At 41.6% G+C, this 24,232-nt stretch overlaps 1 protein-coding gene across 1 annotated transcript in view; it reads right to left on the bottom strand.

The window, feature by feature from the left end:
- SORCS3 (sortilin-related VPS10 domain containing receptor 3) overlaps window positions 1-24,232 on the bottom strand; it is a gene marked incomplete at its 5' end in the record, with an annotated part of 198,980 nt that overhangs the window by 83,811 nt on the left and 90,937 nt on the right. The window contains 2 exons of the mRNA XM_009871634.1: window positions 3,027-3,091; window positions 22,022-22,095. Coding sequence (XP_009869936.1) covers window positions 3,027-3,091; window positions 22,022-22,095 — 139 coding nt within the window. The remainder of the gene's footprint in view (window positions 1-3,026; window positions 3,092-22,021; window positions 22,096-24,232) is intronic.

The following is a 24,232-nucleotide window of genomic DNA, read 5'->3' as shown; positions in this document are numbered from 1 at the left end:
ACTGGCAGACTGGCTCAGCTTATGCCAGGTCCTGGTGCCAGGCAAGACATAAAATCATAAACTGCCAGTGAAAGTTACCATGGGAGGGAGAAAAAAAACCAGCTGGCCTTGATAATTTTTCCCCCAAAGGAAAAGAGGATCGAAAAGCATAGACAGGATTGTAAATTATTCCCCAGGAATCAGTTAACCTGTTTTATTTTTCTGGTTAGGTTTTTTTTCCCCTCCCTCTTCTCCCTTTAATTAAAATACTGTTTATTGCATCGTATCTGTGAGTGGGGAGAAGATTATCTCAGTGAACATCAGAAAGTTTATTATATCTTTCCCAGGACTGCTGGTGGGTGCTTGTGTCAGTGTATTTGTAATAGTTCTTTGCAACCAACCCTGTCCTTGCTCCTGTCTATTACACCCAGGTAGAATGTACAGTGCCTAAGGCTCCTACATGTTTTTATAATTTAAAAACGCAAGCCTAGAATATTATTCTGCCACAATAGCTCTGCCAAGATATTGAAAAAATGTTAAAAATTTCATCTGCCACAAAAGACAGGAACAGCTTGAGATCACCTATGCACTGGAACTTGTAGCATCTTGCAAATATTCAGGGAGACTAGATACTGGTGTAGATGTTTTTTCAGAGACCCTAATGACCAGATAGACAAAACCATGGGGAAAGACATCTTGGGGACAGACACCAGAGCAGTGAACGGGACTTCCGCTTCCCAGCTATGTGAGCTTATGATAGCCCTTACTCATTTATGGATGAATGAGACTCCAGCATGCCCCACCACCTGCCCACAGGCACAGAGCGTATTTTAGGCTCCAGTGTCTGAATTAGTATTAGACAGGTTCTTGAGTCCTGTTACTATTAAAAGAAAAAAAAGTCATCACGTTCAAGACTCTAATCCTAAATACCTCTTTCCCACTTTCTCCCCACCTATCTTCCCCTCTTTTTGTTTTTCAAATAAAAAGAATGGAGGAAAACAGAGTAAGAGAAAGACAAATGCCTCCTCTAGAACAATCATGTATTTTTCAGATGGCCAGTGGCATTGAAGTCATGGATTTTGGTCCCTAAATTGAACAGAGCAATGGAAATGCTCAAATCTACGTCCGTTAGAGACTGAACCATCGGACTGACCTAAGAGGCATTAAAAAAGCCTTCCCTTCCTTCTCCTCACTGCTGAGGAAAGCTTTTATCAGAAACTGTCTAATCCAGAGGAAATAACCGCAGGGACTCACTTTCTAGCAGGTGTGTCTCAGTCATTTCACTGGGAGCATGAAGGCCCATTTTGGTTACAGAGCCAACCAGGAGAAAAGTTCAGCCTCCCATTCCTAAGTGCACAGATCTGCACCATTTCACACCAGGTGAGGCTATAGCTTTGAGGCAGTCAATGTTTTGTAAATATTGTTCTAAGCCTTAAAAACTTTAATCAGAGCAACATGGCTCTTTTGTGTTGTGTTTGGCTGGGAGAGGAGCCATTCCGGTGCTGACCTCCAGTGGGACATGCCAGTGAGGCCAGCACAGCCCACTGGGTCTCTCCAGTGCCTGCTGTCTGCTGGGACGACGGCTTGCAATGGACCTGTTTTGCTGACACTACTGGTTAAGACTGACTTTCAGTGAAACCCTCAATACCATCAACTGCCAATTACAAAATGCTGAATTTATAAATTAAAACAAGAACAAATAGCAAACCCTTGAGCAAACAAGACCCGAAGGAAGAGAGCTGTCTGCAAACTGGGGATGAATCTTTCAAACGAAGCATCTACATCTTTGACACATCCAATATTCAAATAGCTGGGTGAGCAAGTTTAAACTTAGTTTGAAAACAGTCTCCATCAGCAGTTTGTTTCTTACTTGCTTCCTTTTTTTACTTGCTTTTGGCCACTTCTCCCAGCACCCCTGCAAGAGCACATACAGCAGCAAAGGCACTGAACACGCCTCCTTACCTTGCCCACCCACCTGTCAGTCTGTTTTGCTTTTTCCACATATTCAACAAACAGCTGTCACTCCTGAGCTTTTACTGCCTGGTTATTTATTCAGCTGCCATCACTAAATAGCAGTGGGAGGCCAATGAGTGATTTTACAAGATCCACAGCCTCAAGGAAGCCACCCTAATAGACAGGAGCTTGTTCACACAGCATCTGGCCCACACAGCACTTGACTAAGCCAGAGAAAAGTTTACAACCAACAAAAATAAGGCCTTTTCCTCCTAGAAATTCTCCACATCTTCAGTCTTCTGAAGTCCTTGTAGTGTAAAAGGGACACATGTCCCATTTCTATGTGGCATTGAACTGGAGTAAAGCTGGCTCCATTGCAGGAGAAGATGCATGACTCTATTTAAAACACTTTGGAGAGAGTGGTGGAAAAAGTCAACTTCTAATGCTCTCTGCTTTGCTGGCAGTTAATTACATAGGAATCCATTCTACTGCAAATGTTGCCTGGATTCATTTCAGTGAGGGGTTAAGAACTACTTTTTTTTATTATTATTATTTATTTCTTACTTAAGATCCAGAACCTTTTCAAGACCTGTATGAAGCACCTATTCATACACCGTAAGCAAAACTGAAAAATCCGTTCAATACAAGACAAAGGGTACCTAGGGCATAGGGACATTCTGGCCAGAGGAGAAGCCTGACTTAGGCAATTTCTCAGACTCCCAGGTACAACCCAGCTGTTCTAAACACCTCCGGAAATGCACGGAGGCTGTACTGCACAGTGCTGGTCGCCCAGCTCTTTATGATTCATGTAAAATACACGATACTGAAATAGCTAGATAGGGAACAGAATAGACAGCTGCTTAGCCCAACAGATTGTGCTTCTTTTCAGCCTCCCCACAGACTCAAGCCCCGCAGCCTTTGAATTTCCTCCAGGAGCTAAGGATAAGCGTATGCCTCACATCAAACCCCATCACCCATATCTTTCCTATCAATTAAGATGTAAATGGAAACACAAAATAAGTAAAATGAATTTCCATTCCCACTCCATTCTTGATTCAAAGCCCACTTTTTCAGCATTGGCTGCAGGCACTCACGTCCATCAGCTGTCCGCGCTTCCATGTGCACAAGGTCAGCTTCTTTATCCAAACCAGTCACTGACCTGAGGGGGGAGAGAGAGAGAGAAAGAAGGCAGCCAGTTAGATAAGAGACTGCAGTCAGACAGAGATAGGGTGAGGGGAAGCAAAACCAGTTCAAGTCTACCTTGTGACACCTGGCATGTAAGTCCCCACCTCCCACCAACTTGTCTCCTTTGTGTTTCTACGCAGCCTCCTCTCAGGGGCCATACACTAACCTTTGAGACAGACATCTTCCCAGGCACTGGTGAGTGAACCTCCTTATCCCTTGTCTACAAGATCAAGACTACAATGATCATTCTTGTGGCGGCAAAGAAAGTTGGTTTCAAGATCCAGAAAAAACAGAGCTCTATTTTAATGATGAAGGAAAGACAAGGGCACAGCAGCCTCATGCTTACAGATGGAAAATTAAACAGGGGGTTTACTTGGCTGAATAGTGACATGAGAGACTGAGTTTTCTGATCTGCTCCTGATTTCCTGGGCAGTCTTGCTATAGTTTACCTCAGTTTCCCCATCTTCAAAAGATGTACATATGCATAGTGAAGTTTTGATTAAAAAAAATACGCAAGAAAGTATTCATTATTCACTCCATGATCCCATGCCATGGTCCTTGATAATCATGAAACAAGGCATGATGAGTTTTTTTAACCTCACGAATAGAAACCCAAGCACTTCAAGCCAAATCTACTTGTGCATTATTTTACTGCCTACATTTTTTTTGCAAGGCACATTACAAAGGCACATTCCCTGGCAGAGGGAAAGTCAAGCCCACGACAGAAATGTTATTATTAGTGTCCTAGCTGATAAGAATCACTGGGAGATGAACATTTAGTTCTAGCAATGGCTAGCAGGGGAAAAAAAAAAAAATCCATAGATGTCCACGTGATTTATGGAGCTGCTTCTCCTGAGTTAACCAAAGAGTTAGATTAAAAAGTGACAACAATAAAAATCAGTTTCTAATTTGGTGGAAGCTGAATTTGATACAGTAGATTGTAAATAATAGATTCCCTCCAAGCCAGCCAACGTTCACAATTCCCTAACGTTCTGAAACACTTTTATCACAATCTTTTGCTGCTTTCATCCTTGGGGCATCAACAGCTAAAACATTTAAAAAAAAAAAAGTAAGAAAAAACAGAACAAAAAATATAGATGCTCTGATACAATTTTTTTGGATCTCACAAAAAACACAGCGATTAAAGCAATGACAAATATACAAACGTGCCAGAGTTCAGCTAGGATCAGCCAGTTCTGCAAATGCCAAACAACTACATTATGACCCACTGTGTAGGTAACTGAAACTGGCACTGCTTGTTAACTAGAGCACCGCATCAACAGTGAGTCCATTCACAACACACTGTGAATTGTGGCCAAAGACTCCCGACACAATAAAACAAAGCTGCACAGGCTGAGCTTTCATCATTCTACTCCCAGTGAGAAATACTCTGTTCCTTAATCGCTATCATCAGTTTCAGGGTGAGCTCACAAAGAAAGAAAGCATCGTCTGTTATCAGCAAGGATGCCAGAACGGGCTTGAATCCCTGTGACCGTGTAATTATCGGGGTCAAATCTTCCGAACATCTGGACACAGTTAAAAGTGACAGTAGGACAAACAGAAATTCCTTAAAACGTCAGTAAAAAACATAATGGTGTGGAGCAACATACACAGAAAGGGCACACATCTTTCTAGTCCATAGCACAACTTCTCCACCTTTTTCCCATAAATATCCGTAAGTGTTGCAATTTCAGCTGTCCAGTAATCGTGATCTTTGCCCCTGACATGCCAATAAGGACAGAGATACGTGCTTAACAGCATATTTATCCATCACAACTTTATCAAAGGGAGTGGTAATTTCAGGTCTTTCAGGTACTGGTTGAGCATACATAAGCGATCTGCCGTGCCGCCATTCCCAACAGGCTTCCTACTTAAATCCAGCCTTCATCCTGAAGCCTGCACCTTCCAGACTTCTTTCTGGAAGCCAGACTTCTACCCAGAGCCTGAGAGCATATTGCCAGGCTGCCTCAATTGCTCCCCACGACACCTCCTGGGTCCTACCCCTCCAGACAGAGGGGGCACCATACCTCCCCCTAAACCTACTCCTGGCCCAGATAACAAGAAACATTAGTCTGCCATAGCACTATTCATTTTAAAAGGGACTATAGTTAAAAGAACATAAGTATTTCCAACAAAATGCAAGTACTTGTTACCATTGTGCATAAGTATACACAAGCTCTGCAGATCTACACATAATGCCTACTAAGTGAGCACCAGGGGATGACAGGAGTCTCCTGAAACACGCCATTCTAGCTCAAAGTTTCTCCCAGTGCCATTTAATTGTTCCCTTAATTAGTTTTAACAAACCTGATGGTTCTTTTCAGAACGATAGTGAAAAAAGTACCAGCATATAGCATCCTCCTAGTACTCTTCTGCTCATCAAATACTGTACTTCAAGTAGAAAAGCTCAAAAAGCAATCCCCTGCAACCCAAAAGCAAGACAATCTTCTGTCATCTGCAGGCAGATAACAAGCCTGTAATCACAGAATCACAGGATGGTAGGGGTTGGAAGGGACCTCTGAAGATCGTCTAGTACAACACCTCATACATTGGTAATCCTTCCTTCTCCCAAATCAAGTTGCTCTCTTGACTCTGGTTGCAAAACAAATCCCCAATCAATGCTGTTTCTTCATGTCTTGCCTCGCTTCTGTTCTCACCAGCAAAAAACACAGCTTTGGTTTGCAGTGCTCTGATTTCTGAATATGGGTATTTTCAGTCAATGGTGTCTTGTCATTTGCCTGGAGAAGCTTTACACAAAGAACACAAAAAAGGCAGTGGAAAGAGCAAAATGTGAATGCAGGTCTTGGATGCACACACAGACTGTAAAGCTATTCTTTAATCCCTTGTTGTTGTTTCTCTGGTCTTGAGAACTCATTACAACAACCTCTTTGGTCTGGCAATACAAAAACAGCAACAAAACAAGAGACACCTTCACAGCTTTGTATTTTCTCATACATTATCTCTCTGAACACCATTGGAAGGATGCACTGCTCAAAACTTCTTGAGCAACTACAGTATCATCAGGAGAGGCGTCAGCATCCTCTGACTTACCATTTCCCTCACCACATGGAGCCCACAGAGTGGGGTGGCTGGGAAGGGGCTTCATGGCTCTCTGATTCTGTTTTAGAGGCTTATAAAGACAAGAGTATTTAACCACACCCAGAATCCTAAGCTCAGCTTGAAAACAGTTTTCCTGCCACATGGTCACATCTCAGGCTCCATACAGAACTCAGCTGTGTATTTTGTATGTGCACAAACTCCAGACATCAAAAACTAAACCAAGGTCTGCAAAATACACTCTTGTGCTGCTGCCTTGGATGGCCGTGGGGAGGAAAAACGGGTACTCTCACTGTGAGAAACCATACTAAATCAACATTCTCCACCATCCCTACTCATTTATCACCACTTGGATGAGAAAATGCTGAGAGGATGCAAAGCAGAAGAGACAGGAAAGGTCATTTTTTTACTGCTGACACGCTCCCTGACTGCTGCAAAGGCAGTTTTCAAAATGTGGAGCCTGCAGACAGTACTGCAGCTCACGCAGGACTATTGGCCAATTAAGGATTCAAACTGAACCCTACTAGGAAGGAAGCAATGGTTACATTTTCTCTATCTTCACCTGCTGCTTTTCTTATTTGTTGTTTTGGTTTCCACAAGATTTTTCCTCCCTTCTTTTCTGAACAGGATTATGTGTTCTTGACAGCTGAAAGATGGACAGGATCCTATATTATACTATACAGTATTATACTTACCTTTCCAGCATGGGCCAACAGTCAACAGGCTACCTTCTCCATCTGTTAGGGCACCGTGTTTGTCTGCGTATCAGTTACTGTAGTAATGTTCAGATTCAGAATTCATCTGTTGTTATTTACTGCAGTGAAGTCTAAAACTATCTCCATTGGACTTTAACTGCACAGGACACATCCAATGTACCCACAAGCTGCATAAATCCCAGGCCGACAACACACCATAAACTACCCTCGTTAAGTACAGATACAAATGCTGAACTGTTGGGGGAAAGTACATATTTATTAAACACATAAATACAATATCATTCTCTGTGGCTGAACAGGGGAAGACACTGCTGGGTGGAATAGGATGTGATGAGGTCTGGACAAAACTTCCCTGCACAGCATATTTCAAATGAAGCTTGGAAAAAATGCTGGGCAGGAAGATACTGTAACAAAGTCTCTTAGCCAGGTCCCTGGAGCTTTCTACAACTTTTCCAGTGCTAATTTCCATGATGTTACAATTCTGGACATGGACAGAAGTAATTGTTGTGAGACTTAGCTTGTAAGATAAGACAAAAAAATTGCCAAGTGTTTAAACTCAGCTAATTTCTTCAGCAAAGCCAATTCTTTTTAAAAAGGTCCCAATAAATTTTAAGGAGGTGTTCTGCCTGGTATCTCAAAGGAAACAAAACTTAATGTGTTCATGGCATCTGCATGTGTTTCTATATGCACATACTTGAATCTGCCTGCCTGCATCTCATCCCTGCTACCTGCTGAATGTCTAAATCTATACATTACCTGTAAACTCAGTGGATTACAGGTCCCAGAACGACAAAGCTGCTACACACGGTTGTTTCACGAATACAGCAGGCCAGGAAGAGGTCCACATCAGTCCTTTCCCTGGGGGCAAAGCTGGCACTTAGGCACAACCATGTCACCGACCAGTAGAGAATCTGCACAAGGCAGCAGGCTCTGCTGCACAAGAAATATTTTTCCTTTTTGCAGTACATAAAAGAAGGTGACTCTTTACATTATAGAAATAAACAGCAATGGGAAAGAAATGCCACTGAACCTGAGAATAACTTTAAAGTATATTTATCAACAGAACAAAGCTGCTGTTGATTCATGTTTTTACTTTTTCAGGCATGATAATAATAAAAACCTAAGAAAGTATAAATAATTCCAAGTCTAGTTCTCACCCAGATAACAGACTTTAGTCCTCTAAAGTCCTCTGGCATTTCTTCCCCAACATATACTACAAACCCCAGTAAACATAACCAATTTTTTCTTGAAACAGACTCAGAAAAGTGTAGAGGTAGAAACATGAAGATTCTTACTCACAGCCCTGTCAAGGTTCGAAAGGGCCAGCAGCACAGGCAGAGCACGTGCTGGAGGAGGCATCTTAATTTCCCAGTGGTGCCTGAAATAACCTCTCATGGGACTGAGACTCATGCAGGGAGTAGATCTGTCAGCTCTACCAAGACAGCACTCGTGGCGGTTGTGCTCCCAGGTGCAGTCACAGTGCTGCTGCTTACTGATGAACTAAATAAGCTACACCCATGCTCCTGACTCATCCAGGTACAGCTGATCCAGGCTATATAAAAGCAGCCCTGGGGGCTTATCCTAATTGAGTAAGAAGCCGCCTTTTTTTTTTTTATTTTGCCAAGTCCTAACAGCACCAGAATCAGAATATGGTGGAAATAATGAAGCATCAGCTCATCAAGTTGTTATTGTCTTGAAGACATCTCAAAGCTTCCGTGCACAATACACCATCAGCTCTCTGTCCCACATGCAGCCAGCACAGACAGTCATGCTTTGTCGAAGGTGTTTCTCGAGAATGGAGAGAGGTAATTTACCTGGGATTAGGTCTGCAAACTTTAAGCGGGCAAGTTTGAGGCATAATCCAACAGTAAGGTTTAATTGTTTTGACTTCTGAAGTGACACTTTTTGCAGAACACTTTTATTTTTAGTATTTTAAATGTCAAGCCCTTTAAAGAAATGAGAATAAAAGTATATTTTTTGAAATATTAAAATATGACACCTGTTTAGCTTTGACCCCTTTCTCATAATTTTCTTCTTTTTTCTCATCCCTGGTTTTTTTTTTTAATAGGAGAGGAAGAAAGAAAAATAGGAGAAATGGAAAACTAAAATGCAGAAATTGTTTTGTACAAAAGTATTTTCATGATCAAACTCAAACCTAAATTACTGGAGGGTGAACCCACTCCAGAGGAATATTTCCTTCCATTTAACCTCTTTGTTTCCCAGTGGAAAAATCTGAGAGTACAACAGTAAGCAGGGGGTGGGTGGGGTGTGTTCTTTTCAGCTTTTGGGGGGGGGCAAAAAAAAAAAAGTAAATCAGAGCAATGACATTTTCTAGCCAGCTATGCTTTGTGCAGATCTGTGAAACTCAAGCACAGAATTTTTGTTTCTCTTCTAAGACTGATCACTGACATATTGAGTGACTTTCATCTCCTTTCCTGCATTTGGTTTAAAATTAGTTTAGTGCCTACTATATTATGAAGCCCAGTTAATTAGTGTTTGCCCGGTGCTTGCCTACCCTCCTTTGAAAGTAATGTAGGTGGGGAATTGCTATAAATTATTGCTTTAGTTTTTCAGGAAAGATGAATCAGCCCTGTTTCTGACTATTTTAGAAGAGCAAAGTACATTCTCAAAGAAGCCATCAGCTCAGCCCATCAGTCCTGCAGCCAAAGACTTCACTGGAGTTACTGATTCCCTTCCTGAAAGGGAATGTTCAGAACACTCACAATATTCCTCTGAGTTTGCCTCCTAGCAAAAGTATCTTAAACATGAGCGTTCAAGCAATGTTCTACACCAAAATAAGGATTCTCAGTTCACGGTGTGTTTAATTATCCTCATTTGTATGAACATTTTCTGACTGCAAATATGATATGCCTGAAACGTTAAGGCTCAGTGATTCAGCTATTAAGAGAGTCCTAGGCAGAATACAGTGCCTCTGAAAAGCTTCAGACTGAGAGCATCATTTAATAAATGAATGCAGCAGTAGATAATAAAAATAAAACTTAAATTGTCCAAAGAGGGGATGCCAGTATGAAACTTGGCAGAAGCAAAATGTATAAGATATGATGATGTGCCCTATAGGCCTATGAGCATTGTACATTGTATTAATTAAGGAAGGATGAGTCTTAACGTTCCCTGTTGCAGGATGTTGTGAAGAATCACACTTGGGACAACATCTAACATTCTAGAGAGAGATTTCTGATTCAATTTATGTGTTTTGGAGAATGTAATATGAAAAACTAGATTTCTGCCACAGATCTTCTGTGACAGTTGTTTCTCTACATTTCAAATGCTAACTGGAAGAGAACAATTATCTTGTTTCATTCTTTGACTTTAAACCATCAGCCAGGAAAGGAAGAGAGAGAGAGGAAAGAAGAAGGGAGAGGAGGAGAAAGGCAAAGGAGAATAAACTACTCTGTTCTGGACCAAAAAGCATAAGTGCATCAATGTTGTCTCCTGGCTGGAAAAAAAAAAAAATTAAAAAAAAATCACACTCAGTTAGCCACTCAGAATGAGATGCTCATTTGTCCTAACCTCCACAGGATGAAAAGACAAAGAAGCAGGAAACAAAAAGGATTCTGGCAGCAGTAAGATATGCAAAGACAGGCTCTGTCCATAGAAACAGCAAGTCTGCGTGGCTGTGATGGGTAAAAGCAATGGTGACAGGAGGTCTGCAGTTCACCATGTGTCTTGTGACAAGAAAGGTCTGCATTCAGAACAGAAGCATCCTCACAGACACAATGGAGAGGAGATGAATAAAATGGCCATAGTACTTGCAAGTCTCCATGAGTGGAAGAGTGACACTGGAGCAGCAGAGATCAGAGAAACCACAGCGCTTTTGGGGGTTCCCTTGCTTCAAGTTAGATGAATGTACAAACAATAAAGGAGATGAGGCTACCCACGGGGCAGGTACTAGACACATTCCCAGCTCCTTACCATGGCAGAGTCCCAAAGCATTACCCTTTCCAAGCAAGAATGCTTAGGGCAGAATGCTGCAATGGGAGTTTGTGCTACCCACATGTCAAGCTGCAGGTAAATCAAGAGCTTCTCTCTGCTGAGTTCTTAATCTGTTGTTTTAGATGAGCAATAAAAGCAAAGAAAAGTACGAGGTCAAATGAAAAGTAATACTCACTGTTCAAATCTAATGATTTGTAGAAAGAAAAACAAAATTTTGGAGAAACTACAGCAGATCAAGACATGGCTTTAGGGAGTCACTGTTATGGACTGCCCGTAAAATCAATATTACAATGGAATGCGTCTCCTTCCCTCAAAGACTTTCAATCAGAACCTGAAAACCAAAAATATTGTGAGCAAAACCTAAAAATCTTTCTGTATCCTTCGGACAAAAACCTGGCAGAGTTTCTGGTTTGTTTTTCTTTATTTTCTCCAATAAAGCGGAATTTTCTGCTATGGGAGAAAACCCAGATCTACCAAAATCAGTTCTGATTTATTATAATCTATTACTTCTCAGCCCTTGCTGGTAGTCATCGTTCAGTATGTTTCTCTCAGTCTCAGCTGCAGAACTTGTGATATTTCACTAAACATGGAGATGTGTCTACATCCCATTTTTATTGCCTTCTGTGCAATGGAGGACAATCATCTGTGAGATAATTACAGAGCTATGATAACCACTGCTATCTCCTATTCCAATTAGCTCACTACAAATATGCAAGTGAAACTGCCTCACTCACTGGCTTCTTGTCCTTGTTCTGTATATGATCAGCAAGAGACAAGTTACTGAATCAACATTATTTAAAAGAACCCGTAGTGCACTAATAAGATACTCCTTCCCGCTCTTACATTCTGATGTAGCTTCGTGCTCACTCTGCTTAACAATAGCAGAATTAAACTTGTCTCATTCTACAGAGGAGGCTCAGGGGAGTGCCAGAGATGGGAGCTTCAATTTCTTCTCTCACTGAGAAGGAATTCTACCTCATATAACTGCTGATGAATTGTCGTTTAAGAGAGTTTGTTAATTTCCAACCGGCAGAAGGCATAAAGAGGGACCTCCTTATCTTTAATGGATGCTATTGAGCGACACAAATGGCTCACGTTTAAATGAATGCAGAAACATCTTGTCTGTTTTGCCATGATAAGACTGTTCTTTCTGCACAGCATGGGTTCAGCTCCTTCTGTTAAAAAAAAACAACTGTTTTTGTTCAACTTAATGTCAGACAAACTTCCCGAGGTTCAGAGGCTGAAGTCAGTTCGGAGAAATGATCCCGTTCGGTCCCCATGCGAACTAGTTGAGAGGCGTCCCTGCCCATGACAGGGAGGTTGGATTAAATGATCTCTAAGGTCCCTTCCAGCCTAGGCCATTCTATGATTCTATGAAATGAATTTACTTGAGTCCTTCCTAATTCTTCTTGAGAAAATCTACCTGAAGAGCTCTGAGGCATGACTGAAAATCAGGTTTGAAGCAAAAACGGTCCCTGATAGTACTGATGTACTGAGAATAAATTCTCCATTAGTTGCAACTTTCTCCAGTGCAAGAGTGCTTCCAACCCCAGCAAAAACACGAGATATAAGAACCCTCACAAAAGTGGGTCTCTAAATCCAAGCGGGCTGTCTGGGATGAAGTCAGGGGCAGAGGGAGGCTGGGTCCAGGAAAGATGCTCATTCCTTGATGCCAGCAGGTATTTTGTCACTGAATAAAATGGATGGAAAATTATCTCCATAATCAGAGTATGTGCGAAGGTCATTCCTAAACTTCTCAAAACAGTGGTGGTTTTTAGAACAACTCCCAAATGTTTCTCTTCCAGTCATCTGAAAGCAAGAGGGGATCTCTCCCACACTGAAAATTCACTCATTGGCCCAGAAACAGAGATTAGTGCAGTATAGAACAAAGGTCAATAATTAAGCCAAATCCCACAAGAAAATAGTGGGAGAATATTCCTAGCTAGTCAGAGAGCCCAAAATATGGTCCTACTGTCAGCCTGACAGTCTAGCTTTTGATTAGCTTTGCCAAGCTATGACAGTATGGGAGATTCCCATATGCCTCAGAGAGATGAATTATTCTATATATTAATTAGAAGGCCAGTTTTCATCACTACTTCCTACAAAGTATTACTAAGAATTACTCTGCGACTGACAGGTTGAAATTAATTTGTGTTTGAGTTCACTTGCATCAGGGAGCGAGAGAATGAAGTCAGCCCTGGTAGGCTGGAGTCTGCAGTATGGCATTTAAGCTTCCAGCACTGGCCTCTGAACCACGGTGATGAAGTCTGGAGATCTCTTCTCATACTCTGTGCACGAGAAGGCAACAGATCCATGCACTGTCCAGACAGACATGGCACTGGGATCCAGTCCAGGGATCCATTTTAATTGGAAGAAATATTTAACAATTGCCTTCTTAGTTTTTTCTTTCTAGTCTTTCATCTGTTCTGTTCCAGTCTCAGACACGCAGTCACAAGAGAGGGAGGAATTACAAAGTGACCCAAGATTAGAAATAGGGGAAATAAGAGAAGAGACTGGCCCCTGGAACATAAAAAAACCTGATAGATGAGAGACCAAAGCAAAAGCCTTTTTGATGGCTGAAAGCCCTAACTGCAGCGCAATATCTCACATTTAGTGGTAAGCATTACATTTAAAACCGATGAACAGAAATATTTCAGCCCTTACTTTTCCAGTCTTTAAAAAAAACAAAAAATCACTGCCGTCCACAGCACATTAAAGTCATAAATATGGCTAACATCACAAATTGTACTAAAATCATAACAAATCACAAACGCGAAAAAAAAAAAAGTATGCATCTAAGGATGTCCACAGTTATGTTACTGGAAAGGGGGTAATCCTTCCTTCTGCAAGATATGGTGTATCTCTCAAGCAAAAGGAGGTTAGGAAGAAAAGTTCCTTAAAAGTGACTTATTCAGAATTGCCCTTCCAGAGAGTATATATCACTTGTTCAAAGAACTCATAGATAGAATTTCAGAGGTGGAACATGTATTGTGAGTTTCCTATCAATTGCCATATTTCTTGAGATTCATTTATTACATAGCTTATGAGTTTTAAAGGAGAATGTAAAGTACTTTAAACTATTTCCCTTCATAATCACACACAATCCTTGTAGCCACTACTTTTTTCTTTCTTTCTTTTGTTGCTAAAAGAGCTTTAAGCCCAGGAAGCCTGACAGCATGGCATCCACAGGGTTTTGTAAGTAAGTCAATCACTTACTATCCTGGGAAAGGAGGCAGAAAGGAGAGAAGCAGCACACAACAGCAAAGTCAGGCAATGAACACCCTTTAGGGGTTCTAGTTGTATCAAATTTCTTTTGTAAGATGAAGTCATTAGTCAGCATAAAATTTAAATATACACCATAAACCCAAATATCTTTGCTTTTAGTCCCAGGTAAACTAGGAAATATTCTGCAATACTCCTCCAGTAGTGTACTAGGGTTTTTTCCTACCTGTTACAAAGATGCTTTCCCAGATTCACCTATTTGTGTCAATCTCATAGATTACTTTAAAAGAAAACATGGACTCTGCTCAGAAATGGGAATGGTCCCGCCCAACATCCTAGTCTCCAAGTTGGAAAGACATGGATTTGATGGATGGAACACTCAAGGCATAAGGAACTGGCTGGAAGATCGCACTCCAAGAGTTGTGGTCAATGGCTCAATGTCTAAGTGGAGACCAGTGACAAGTGGTGTCCCCAGGGATCAGGACTGGGACCAGTACCATTTAACATCTTTGTCAGCGACATGGACAGCAGCATTAAGTGCACCCTCAGCAAGTTCGTCAATGACACAAAGTTGTGTGGTGCCATCAACATGCTGGAGGGAAGGGATGCCATCCATAGGGACCTTGACAGGCTTGAGAGGTGGGCCCAGGCCAAGCTCATGAAGTTTAACAAGGCCAAGTGTAAGGTCCTGCGTTTGGGTCGAGGCAATCCCAAGCACAGATACAGGCTGGGCAATGAGTGGATTGACAGCAGTCCTGGGGAGAAGGATTTGGGCGTGTTGGTGAGTGATAAGATCAATATGAGCTAACAGTGTGCGCTTGTGGCCCAGAAAGCCACCTGTATCCTGGGATGCATCAAGAGATGTGTGACCGGCAGGTCAAGGGAGGTGATTCTGCCCCTCTGCTCTGCCCTTGTGAGACCCCACCTGGAATACTGCGTCCAGCTCTGGAACCCCCAACACAAGAAAGACATCGAGCTGTTGGAGTCAGTCCAGAGGAGGGCTACCAAGACAGTCTGAGGGCCGGAGCACCTCTCCTATGAGCACCGGCTGAGAGAGGTAGGCTTGTTCAGCCTGGAAAAGAGAAGGCTCAAGGGAGACCTTATAGGGCCTTCCAGTACCTGAAGGGGGCTTACAAGAAGGCTGGGGAGGGACTTTTTACAAGGGCCTGTAGTGACAGAACAAGGAATAATGGGTGGAAGCTAGAAGGGCGTAGGTTTAGACCTGAGGGTGATGAGGCACTGGAACAGGTTGCCCAGGGAGGGTGTGGATGCTCCATTCCTGGAACTGTCCAAGGCTAGGCTGGATGGAGCCTTGAGCAACCTGATCTAGTGGGAGATGTCCCTGCCATGGAACTAGGTCTATTTCAGCCCAAATCATTCTATGATTCTATGGTAGTCTGAACATTACACTAATCATAGGCACAAACAGAACAGGTGAGGTCTACGCAGCCTCTATAAAACAGTCCTGCAGGGTTTCCCAGAGACAGAAAGTGAAGGATTTTCCTGTTCTTAGGGTCATTTAGGATCTCATATTCTTAGATACCCATGAAATCTCTCATAACATCCCTGGCACAACACTTAGTAATCTGTAGCTGAAAAACAGGACAGGACCAAGTTTAGGAAAAATTATGCTCATTGACAAGAGCAAAATATAAAATTTAGAAAGGTTCTCAAACTTTGTTGATCAGTTATGAAGAAATACATTACACGCATACTGAACATCTAACTTGGATATTAAGGGTCAGCAGGTGCTCTGCATGATGAAAGATCAAGATGGCACTAGGAGTCAGGATCTCTCTATGCTGGCTTTATTCAGACACTTTGTTTCAAACTGAACTCTTTCCTTACTTTAATTTTAAAAGCTCATACATTGCAAAATGAGATTTTATTCAAATTTAAAAATCACTTTAAAGAACATCACAAAACTCAAACATTTCAGGATGTTACTTTACTTAACTTTTTGAAAGAAACATTTTGACAATTTTGACATGACTTCTAGAATTCCTTTATTGACTTGAAACTTTTTCAACAAAAATAAACTTTATTTCAGCCAATACAAAGTATCCAATTCTATATCCAAGTTCCATTTCTATCTCTGCCACTGAGTACTGTGTAATAACAAGCTAGTCAGCTACAACTTAATATTTGGAATCATTAAATACCTGTAGTGCCAACTACGTTAACTGTAGACACACAGGATAAAAATCCAGTCCCTAACCTCACAGTTCCCTCACTTGTCCATCTTTTAAGCTAAAAGGAAAATAAAATTCGTCTTATTATCACCATGGCGTTGTGATCTTTACTTAACTAATGTGACCTTGCAAGGAAAACTTTCAGTAGATGTCTAGACCTTTTAAGAAGGTCTCATCTCTCCTGAACTCTTATTACAGAGCTTGAGGCTAGAGTTTGAAAATTCTGTCTGCAGACTAGTGCAGTTCATGGTTGTGGTGGCTTGAATAACACATTCCAGATTTATGTTAGCACTACCTGCTAGCAGGAAAACCTTTCCCAGGTGTTCTCACCCACAGGGCACAGAAACCAAGTCGCTTAACGTGGGCAAATGAGTCATTACCCCACAGGAGCCTCCACTAATAGGTTCCTGTTCAGTTCCTCATGTGCAGTCCATGTGAACAGCCACTGGGTATATGCCTCGATGACGCCATAGGTGGTTATCCATGACTGCCAAACTGGAATTATTCCTTTTACCCACAGCTCCATGTACGGTAGAGATTTAATTTGGAAAAACTCTGATGCATGATTACTCAATAGTCAATCTGACATTTACAAGACTATGTTTTCTTAACACTAAACTTGGCTGTAAAAAATCAGGCAATGTTTCCCCAGCACTATGCAATGACACCATCTGGTAGTTAATGATTAGTGGGATTTGCAGGAGAGACATGCACATATTTGACTAACCATTTCATTGCTGGCAAACTAGTTGAGTAAAGGTAACCTTAGCTGTATCCAGAAGTCACTTACGGAGCTGCTGCTGAAAGTCTGTGTGGACCCAAATTGGCACTGGGATTAGGAAATATCAGTGCTGTCACAGAAACAAAACCAGACACAAACCTCTGTCCAACTGCAGACCCAAACCCAGATCATAACCTTCTGAAACATGAGCTAAATCCCTTATCTTCTGCTACATTACTCTCAGATATCCAAACCAGCCTCTGCTACAGTCTTCATGAAATTCAGGCTGCAAATAAATAGAAATACATTGGCCAAATTTTATCACTGTTTCCATCCAAAATTGTGACAAAATAAACTGAAAACCTTGCCCTTGAGACAAATTTGCTGGCTCATGCCTCAGACAACTGTGATAGAAAAAATATAACTCCAAAGCATGGCTTAAGTGGACGCACAGCCTCTTTCCTTCTCCCAACGAAAGCACAGACTGTTTCATTCTTTCGATTTTTAATCCCTGAAGTTCAAAACAACTGTGGCTGACATTCATGTATATCAAAACCATAAATCTGGTTGGTTATCACAGAAAGAAAAAAAAAACTTTCTGGGGACACTCAATGAGGAAATCGGGAGTGTATCTGAGAACTGCTTGTTACACCACATTTCTCCTATTTGCAGATACAAACACTCCGTGGAGCCAGGCTAGCACACATCTTATTTTCCTCCTCCTGCTGTCTCTTCCCTCCTGCCTTGTTGGTGTTTTGTGCCCAGCTTTCATCTGTAGCGTGCATTTATGTCTTTTAGTGATTAGGCTCATCCTGAGCTCCTCCTGAGCACTGACTTCTGTGCTTCAAATATCCCCCTAGCCACCAGAAATGCTGTGTACATTTCTCCCTCTTCCACACGAGTGAGTTTTCCCGATTTTCCCACTCCCAGGCTTTGACAGAATCACCTGAAGTGCCGGAGGGCAAGGTTGAAAACAATAAATATGAGAGAGAAATGTAATTGTCTAGATGCACCAAGTAAAAAAAATAAAATGGAAAATGAACCCACATCAATCACTTCATACTCCCCAGTGATGACGGGAGGCATGAGACATGAATGAGTTCATCAGCAAAGAAAAGTCTGGGGAGACCCTGAGAAAGGCGGTGGGTGTTCCAAGGAATGCAGCTGTGTTCTGCACAAGACAGCCATCTCTGCGACTGCTTAGCAAACAAGGCAAGTGGACAGGGCATGATATTCACAGCTTAGGTGATAAGCCAAAAAACTCAGGTCACCTTGTGGAACTCCGCATTTTAGAGAATTAAGCCATAGATTATAAAAGGACTTCATATACCACCTCAGCATCTTTTAATTCTCTAGTTAAGAGACTCTCTCCTATGTCGGTCTTACCTAAAGGGTAACAAGGCAAAGTCCTCTTGAGTCACTCAAGATGACATGGAAAGGCTGGAGTCCGGCAAAGTGTTGAACAAGGCTTGGTGAATGCTTCATTAACCAAACTTCCCTCCCCATCTGCTTAGTCCTGTTGTGCCACTACAGGAGAAGGCAAGGCAGTAAAGTAACCTAAGGACAATTCAAGTCCTTGGAGTTCTTATCTGAACAGAGTCAGTATTTAGTCAGCACAGAGTACACCATGTGTTTTACAGACGAGAAGACTTCCCCAACATCTCTATAGTACAAAATATGGCTGTATTTTTTATATCCCTCTACATGACAGCACAGGTGTCTAAGTTACAGTGAAAGAAAATGAACAGGGCCCAGGGAGAGCTGCAGAAATGTGTTTTAAAAGAAAAGAACACTGAGTAGGGCTTTAACAAACTTTGCACACAGGCTGGTTCCAGTTATCTTTGAGTAATTTCAAGAGTGATGAGTGATCTGGGAATTTCTGTATCACATTAGTGTAAGCTCCTATTTCCAGCCTTACAGGATCCTAAGCTATTAAAATCTCCGAGGCCAAGGCACGTGGGAGCCAAATTTGGATGCCTGTACTCACATCAAGTAACACATTCTGTTCAAGCTCTGCCACTGCCATCAGTGGGTGTAGCTAACAAATGAATCACTACTACAGAAGTAGAGATCTCAAATCCTAGTTTTTATAACTAGGAGCAGCCAAGAGGTAAATCTCAGCTCATGCACAAACTTTAAGCTGGCCTCAGGAACTGATGAGAGATGTGTGGGACATACGACATCCATATGGGATGCAAATACAACCCACTGATTAGCACCAGCATAGGGGACTAAGGAAAGAAGTTGAAGGCAAGAGCCAGGATACAAAGTCACGGATTAGGACTGGAGTTTAGGGCTTTTTTTGACCAGTGGGAAGCCATCACATATACAGCCTTCCAGAGTTACAGCAAAATGCAGAGTCCATGACTAACAGAAAAGTTTTGCTTACTCTGCTGAGTGAAAATTCACATCCCAGCCTTCTGCAATTGCAATTTTCTCCTGGTCTTAAAGTCTCTCTCTTAAGGACCCTTAGAGCTCTCTCAGAGAAGGCACAATTATTTGGAAAGGTCTCAAAGAGAAAAATAAGACCTCCCTGCCAGGCTTACTGATCCCATGAACCAGGTGAAGATTACAATCTTCACAAGCCCATTCACGGCAGCCTAAGAGATGAAAGTCATGCTTTGAAGGCAAAAACATTCAGCAAAGGCTGCCCCAGATAAAGCCAGCTGCATTCAGATCAGATGAAGACTGTCCATGTGACAAAGGATGCTTACCAGAGTCCCTACTAATAAACAACACAGAGCAGCCCAAATGAGCAGCTTAACTCTAATTTTGGTATCTCCCTATCATTATTACGTCACCTTTCCTGGAAGTTTTAATTAAGAATTTTGATAATGCAGTAATTGATAGGCTGATGAACTCCACAGAATAGTGGCTCATGTGCCTCTGAAGTTTAAAGCTATATCCACTCTCTCTCTCTTTCGCAGCCTAATAAAAAGAAATCTCTAAATTCCCAAGGCTAAAGTGTTCTCCTTGTGTTTCTTTTTTTGTACACATCTTACAAGTCAGAGCTTGTAAGCCATCACAGTTTGCAGCTTTAAAAAGAAAGGCAAAAACAAAGAAATCACACAGCTACAGGCAGTTATTATGCTCAACACCTCTGACCCCTGCACTATGAATTGGTTCAAATCTCTCTCACTCTGGGAAAAACCTAATTCACTCACTTGGAAAGTTTACTGTCAATGGGATTCTACTGTTTCTGAGTGGAATAAAGATTTCTAGGTCTATGCCATATGAATTTTAACTACAGAAGACCTCTAAGTTTTCTAAGGGACAACTGAAATGGAGGTATTAAATACTGCAGGGTTAAAAAACAGCATGCAAACCATGCGGCCAAAAGACAGTAAGAAAACTGAGGTAGATTGTGGAAAATAATACAGAGGTTTGGGTGTCAAATTGAGAGACAAACAGGAAATTTCCACTAACCATTATTATAGGAAAATAGAAAATAAACCACAACACAGCCTCTTCTTTAGAAAGAGATTCCACTTAGTTCAGCCAGCTCAGCCCTTGCATTTTATCCTCAAAGAAAGCCTCTTCCCCGCCCCAAGCTCAACTGTGCTATTTGAAAGGTAGGATACAAACGGATAGTTAGGTCAATCAGCCACCTGCCACCAGAACCAGGAGAATGTAATCACCTTTCCACCACTATAGAAATGTGAAATAGTAACATAATGAGACCAGATTCTAGATCTTCGATACATTTTGCAACTCTGTTTGACTCAGGAGCCTTACAACTCCCTTTCCTCCATGTTCTAAACCTTCTTACACTGTCCAGAATCCACACGCGCACTGAGATAAACCTTCAGACTTGGTGCCAAAAAGCCATGTTTTAAAGGTAGGGGTCTAGAGCTGTTTAGAGAGATTTGCAGAAGCACGAGACAATTTGAAAATCCCGTGAGGTGTCTATCTCACCTGCAAGGTGTGGAAATACTGCAAATTAAATCTACAGATATTTTGAGCCTGGATTTCAGGTACTTTTAATGATGTGCAATAATTTCTGTGACAGTTTAAGATACATACATCATACTTTGCAACTAACTACAGGCCAGTCAGTCTCACCTCTGTGCCTGGCAAGATCATGGAGTGGATCCTCCTGGAATCTAAGCTACAACACATGGAAAATAAGGAGGTGACTGGTGACAGCCAACACGGCGTCACTAAGGGCCTTCTAAGACATTTACAGCATTTCCTAAGTCAGCATTTCTACCCATTCACACCCCCCCATCATCTGACATGCAGGAAGTACACCATTAAGAATGTGATTCAAGCCCCAGATTCTAGATTCAACTACAGAAGCATATTGCTGAAAGAATTCATTTCTTCTCAGCTAAGAAAAATTCTGTTTCTCTCTAAAGTAATTTCTTGGGCCTTCACATGGCGGAGAGAATAGCGGTGTCTGAAATGGAGGAGCCTGGAGATAGGAACTAAATTTGTCTAATCATCTGCTTTTAAGACACTCTCTCAATTTTGGAGGCTGACACTTGGGAAATGGAAAGGAAGATAGTCACAAAGCAGATTTTTAGCCAACTGTTTGCAGATCCTGGACTCTCACCAGTCAGTAGAAAGAAACGCTCCTCAGAGAGTGATTCAAAGCAGAGTCTGAATCATCCTTTCTCACAGCGGCTGTATAAGGACACTGGCCAGAGTGGCTGGCTCTGTACAGAGACTGTGTTGTAGGCTAAAGCAGCTCTCGGAAGGACTGAAAAATAGGAGGTCTAATGATTATAGCTTTGTCACTGAAGCACTAGGCCATTTCTCTATGTTACTGTAAGTAGATATATAACAAAGAAGCGGGAGTTTTGCAATTATCAACAGACTTGTACTCGTCAGTACACCCATGTTATCAGACAAGAACGAACTACAAACATGGAGACTACAGCACTGCAAGGTATGTAGTATGGACAGAGTATATGACATTGATAATAACCAGAACCAAGGGTACACTTAATGTTCAAGTAAAGCAATGAATCCCTTCAAAAGCTAGATGCCCTTCTCCATGACCTGCCCAAAGCAAGCAAAGCCCGAGGGCATTAACTCACCAGTAAAACCTGTTTGGAGTGACCCGTTCATGCATGAGCTGCCATTTTCTTCCAAAGTCCATAGAGCTGTACAGCTGAAAGACAGAAAGAGAGAGGAAGTATAAACTTTAAGAAAGAAGAGGAAAGACTGCCACTAAATAAAGTATTAAAACCAGCTCAGATTAAAGAACAGGAATGGATTGTCCTGCTCAATTATCAACCAGCCTTGCTGCCAGGGAAAGGTTAATAAGTCAGTCTCCTTCCCTCACATTTAGCCCAGACTGAGCTCCTGAGACTCCAAAGCAGGCTGGATCTTCCAAAACCTTTTCAAACATTTTTGTGCTTCCTGATCTCAGCTGTCGATTTCGGCTGCCATATGACAATGCTGGCAGCCCCCCTGGCTTTTTCAGCCCAAGAGGAAGCAGGTGATTGATGACATGTGAATTGCTAACATTAACTAGAATGAGAGACAAATTAGATTAGTTAACATGATGAAGATGTGGCAAGTAGTGACTCTTACTCAAGGTTACGCTGTGATTCGTTTTTTATGGTGTGGTTTACATGGCTTCTGTGTATGAAAGAAAAGGAAATTGCTCCTAATTTACAACTTCTATGTTCAGAAAAAGGTCTAAATTTTGAGATAAGTTAGAATCAAACGGCTTGTTAGTGAAGTGGCTCTTCTTGAAAGCCAAATTTTCAATCTGACAATAACTTTGAGTCTTTCTGGCTAACAAATAGCACAGCTGTAACATAATCAAATTTCCACACAACTGCACACAAAATCTTAGACATAGGTTCACTTCATACCGTTCATACATACTCTGCTTAATACCACAAATATCATTCTCCATATAACTAGTTTATTACTCACAATCCACTGACTTGTAATCAAAGCATACATAAGCTCCTTTATTCCAACTTTGAGCAGTTTGGTTCTTCAGAAGAAAATATATATTTTGAGAAATAACTACTCTGCTTTACAACTAGATCATAGAGATTTGATTCTGAGTAACTGGATTTACAAATCAGAGGCAGGTCCATGTTCAAATGAGAACGGTGGCTAAGTGTGGCTGGGAAGCTAAACTATATGTGCTCGCAGTGAATATTATAGTTTCTTGAATGGGCAGTATCTTTAGCCACAAAGATCCAGCAGCCACATCTGCACTGGTAGAATAATTTACGAAGGTGATTGGGAAGGGCTGATTGAGCAGAGTCCAAAGCCTGAGGCAGCTGATTAATTCTCACTATGTTTGTACTCAAGTGCACACGCAAACTGCTGTATTGCTAGCAAAAGGAAACTCAGAAACTGAAATTCAGACATCATCAAGTATCTAATGCAACTGGTATGTGTAAAGACAAAAGAATCAGTCCTTTGCATTTATGCGAAGAGGAAGGCCAGTTCCTGGCAGTAACAACTCAACCTGCCAGAGAATAAAGCACCGCAAGTGTAAGAGATGGAATCAGGCATCCTCCAATCTTCACATTTAAATGGACTCCAGTTATACAGACTTCATTCTAACCAACATCACCGGCCTTGTGGCAAAAAATATGAGGAAATATTTTCCACTCCATGTTCTTCAGGAGATCAAGCATGATGTGAACATTCTGATCTGGTCATATTTCTTTGGTGCTGTCCTTGACAAGGTAAGATACTCCATGAGAAGCGAATGCTATCTGGGCTTCCTCTGCTTTTCTGGTCAACCAATCACAGTGGTAGTCTCAACAAATACAGTAGAGAATCCTCTGACCAAAAGGAATTCTTCATAGGTACAAAATAAAGCATTATCTTTTTTTTTTTTTTTAATTAAAAGAGCCAGGAAAATAAAATTCCTTCTTCAAATTTGAGGATAGGTTTATGAAGTCAACATCAAAATTACCTTCTGAAGGAACATTCAGGTATTTAGAAACAATTATCAAAAAAATCCACACTCCAAGAGTAAAACCTCTCCAGTGCTACAACTCCACGTTGACTTTAGCATGGTGCCTGACAGCCATATTCCTTGAGTCACGTGACATGGGTTTACACACGCAAGGTCCTCTGCACACAGAGTTGCATCAGTTGCACCAAACAACTTGGCTGTCCCTTCCATGTCCTCACCGTGGGTGTGCCCTGAAGACTGAGCCATGGTGCTGTACACATCACCGGCTCCAGGCAGCTTAGTCTCAGCGAACTCCTGTTCACAGGCAAGCGAAAGTGGGGCTTGTGTCCTTATTGTATTCTGCAACGGGTTT

Source organism: Apaloderma vittatum, unplaced genomic scaffold, assembly GCF_000703405.1.
Source record: "Apaloderma vittatum isolate BGI_N311 unplaced genomic scaffold, ASM70340v1 scaffold866, whole genome shotgun sequence".
Lineage (NCBI taxonomy): Eukaryota > Metazoa > Chordata > Aves > Trogoniformes > Trogonidae > Apaloderma > Apaloderma vittatum.
This window is presented reverse-complemented; position numbering and strand designations above follow the sequence as displayed.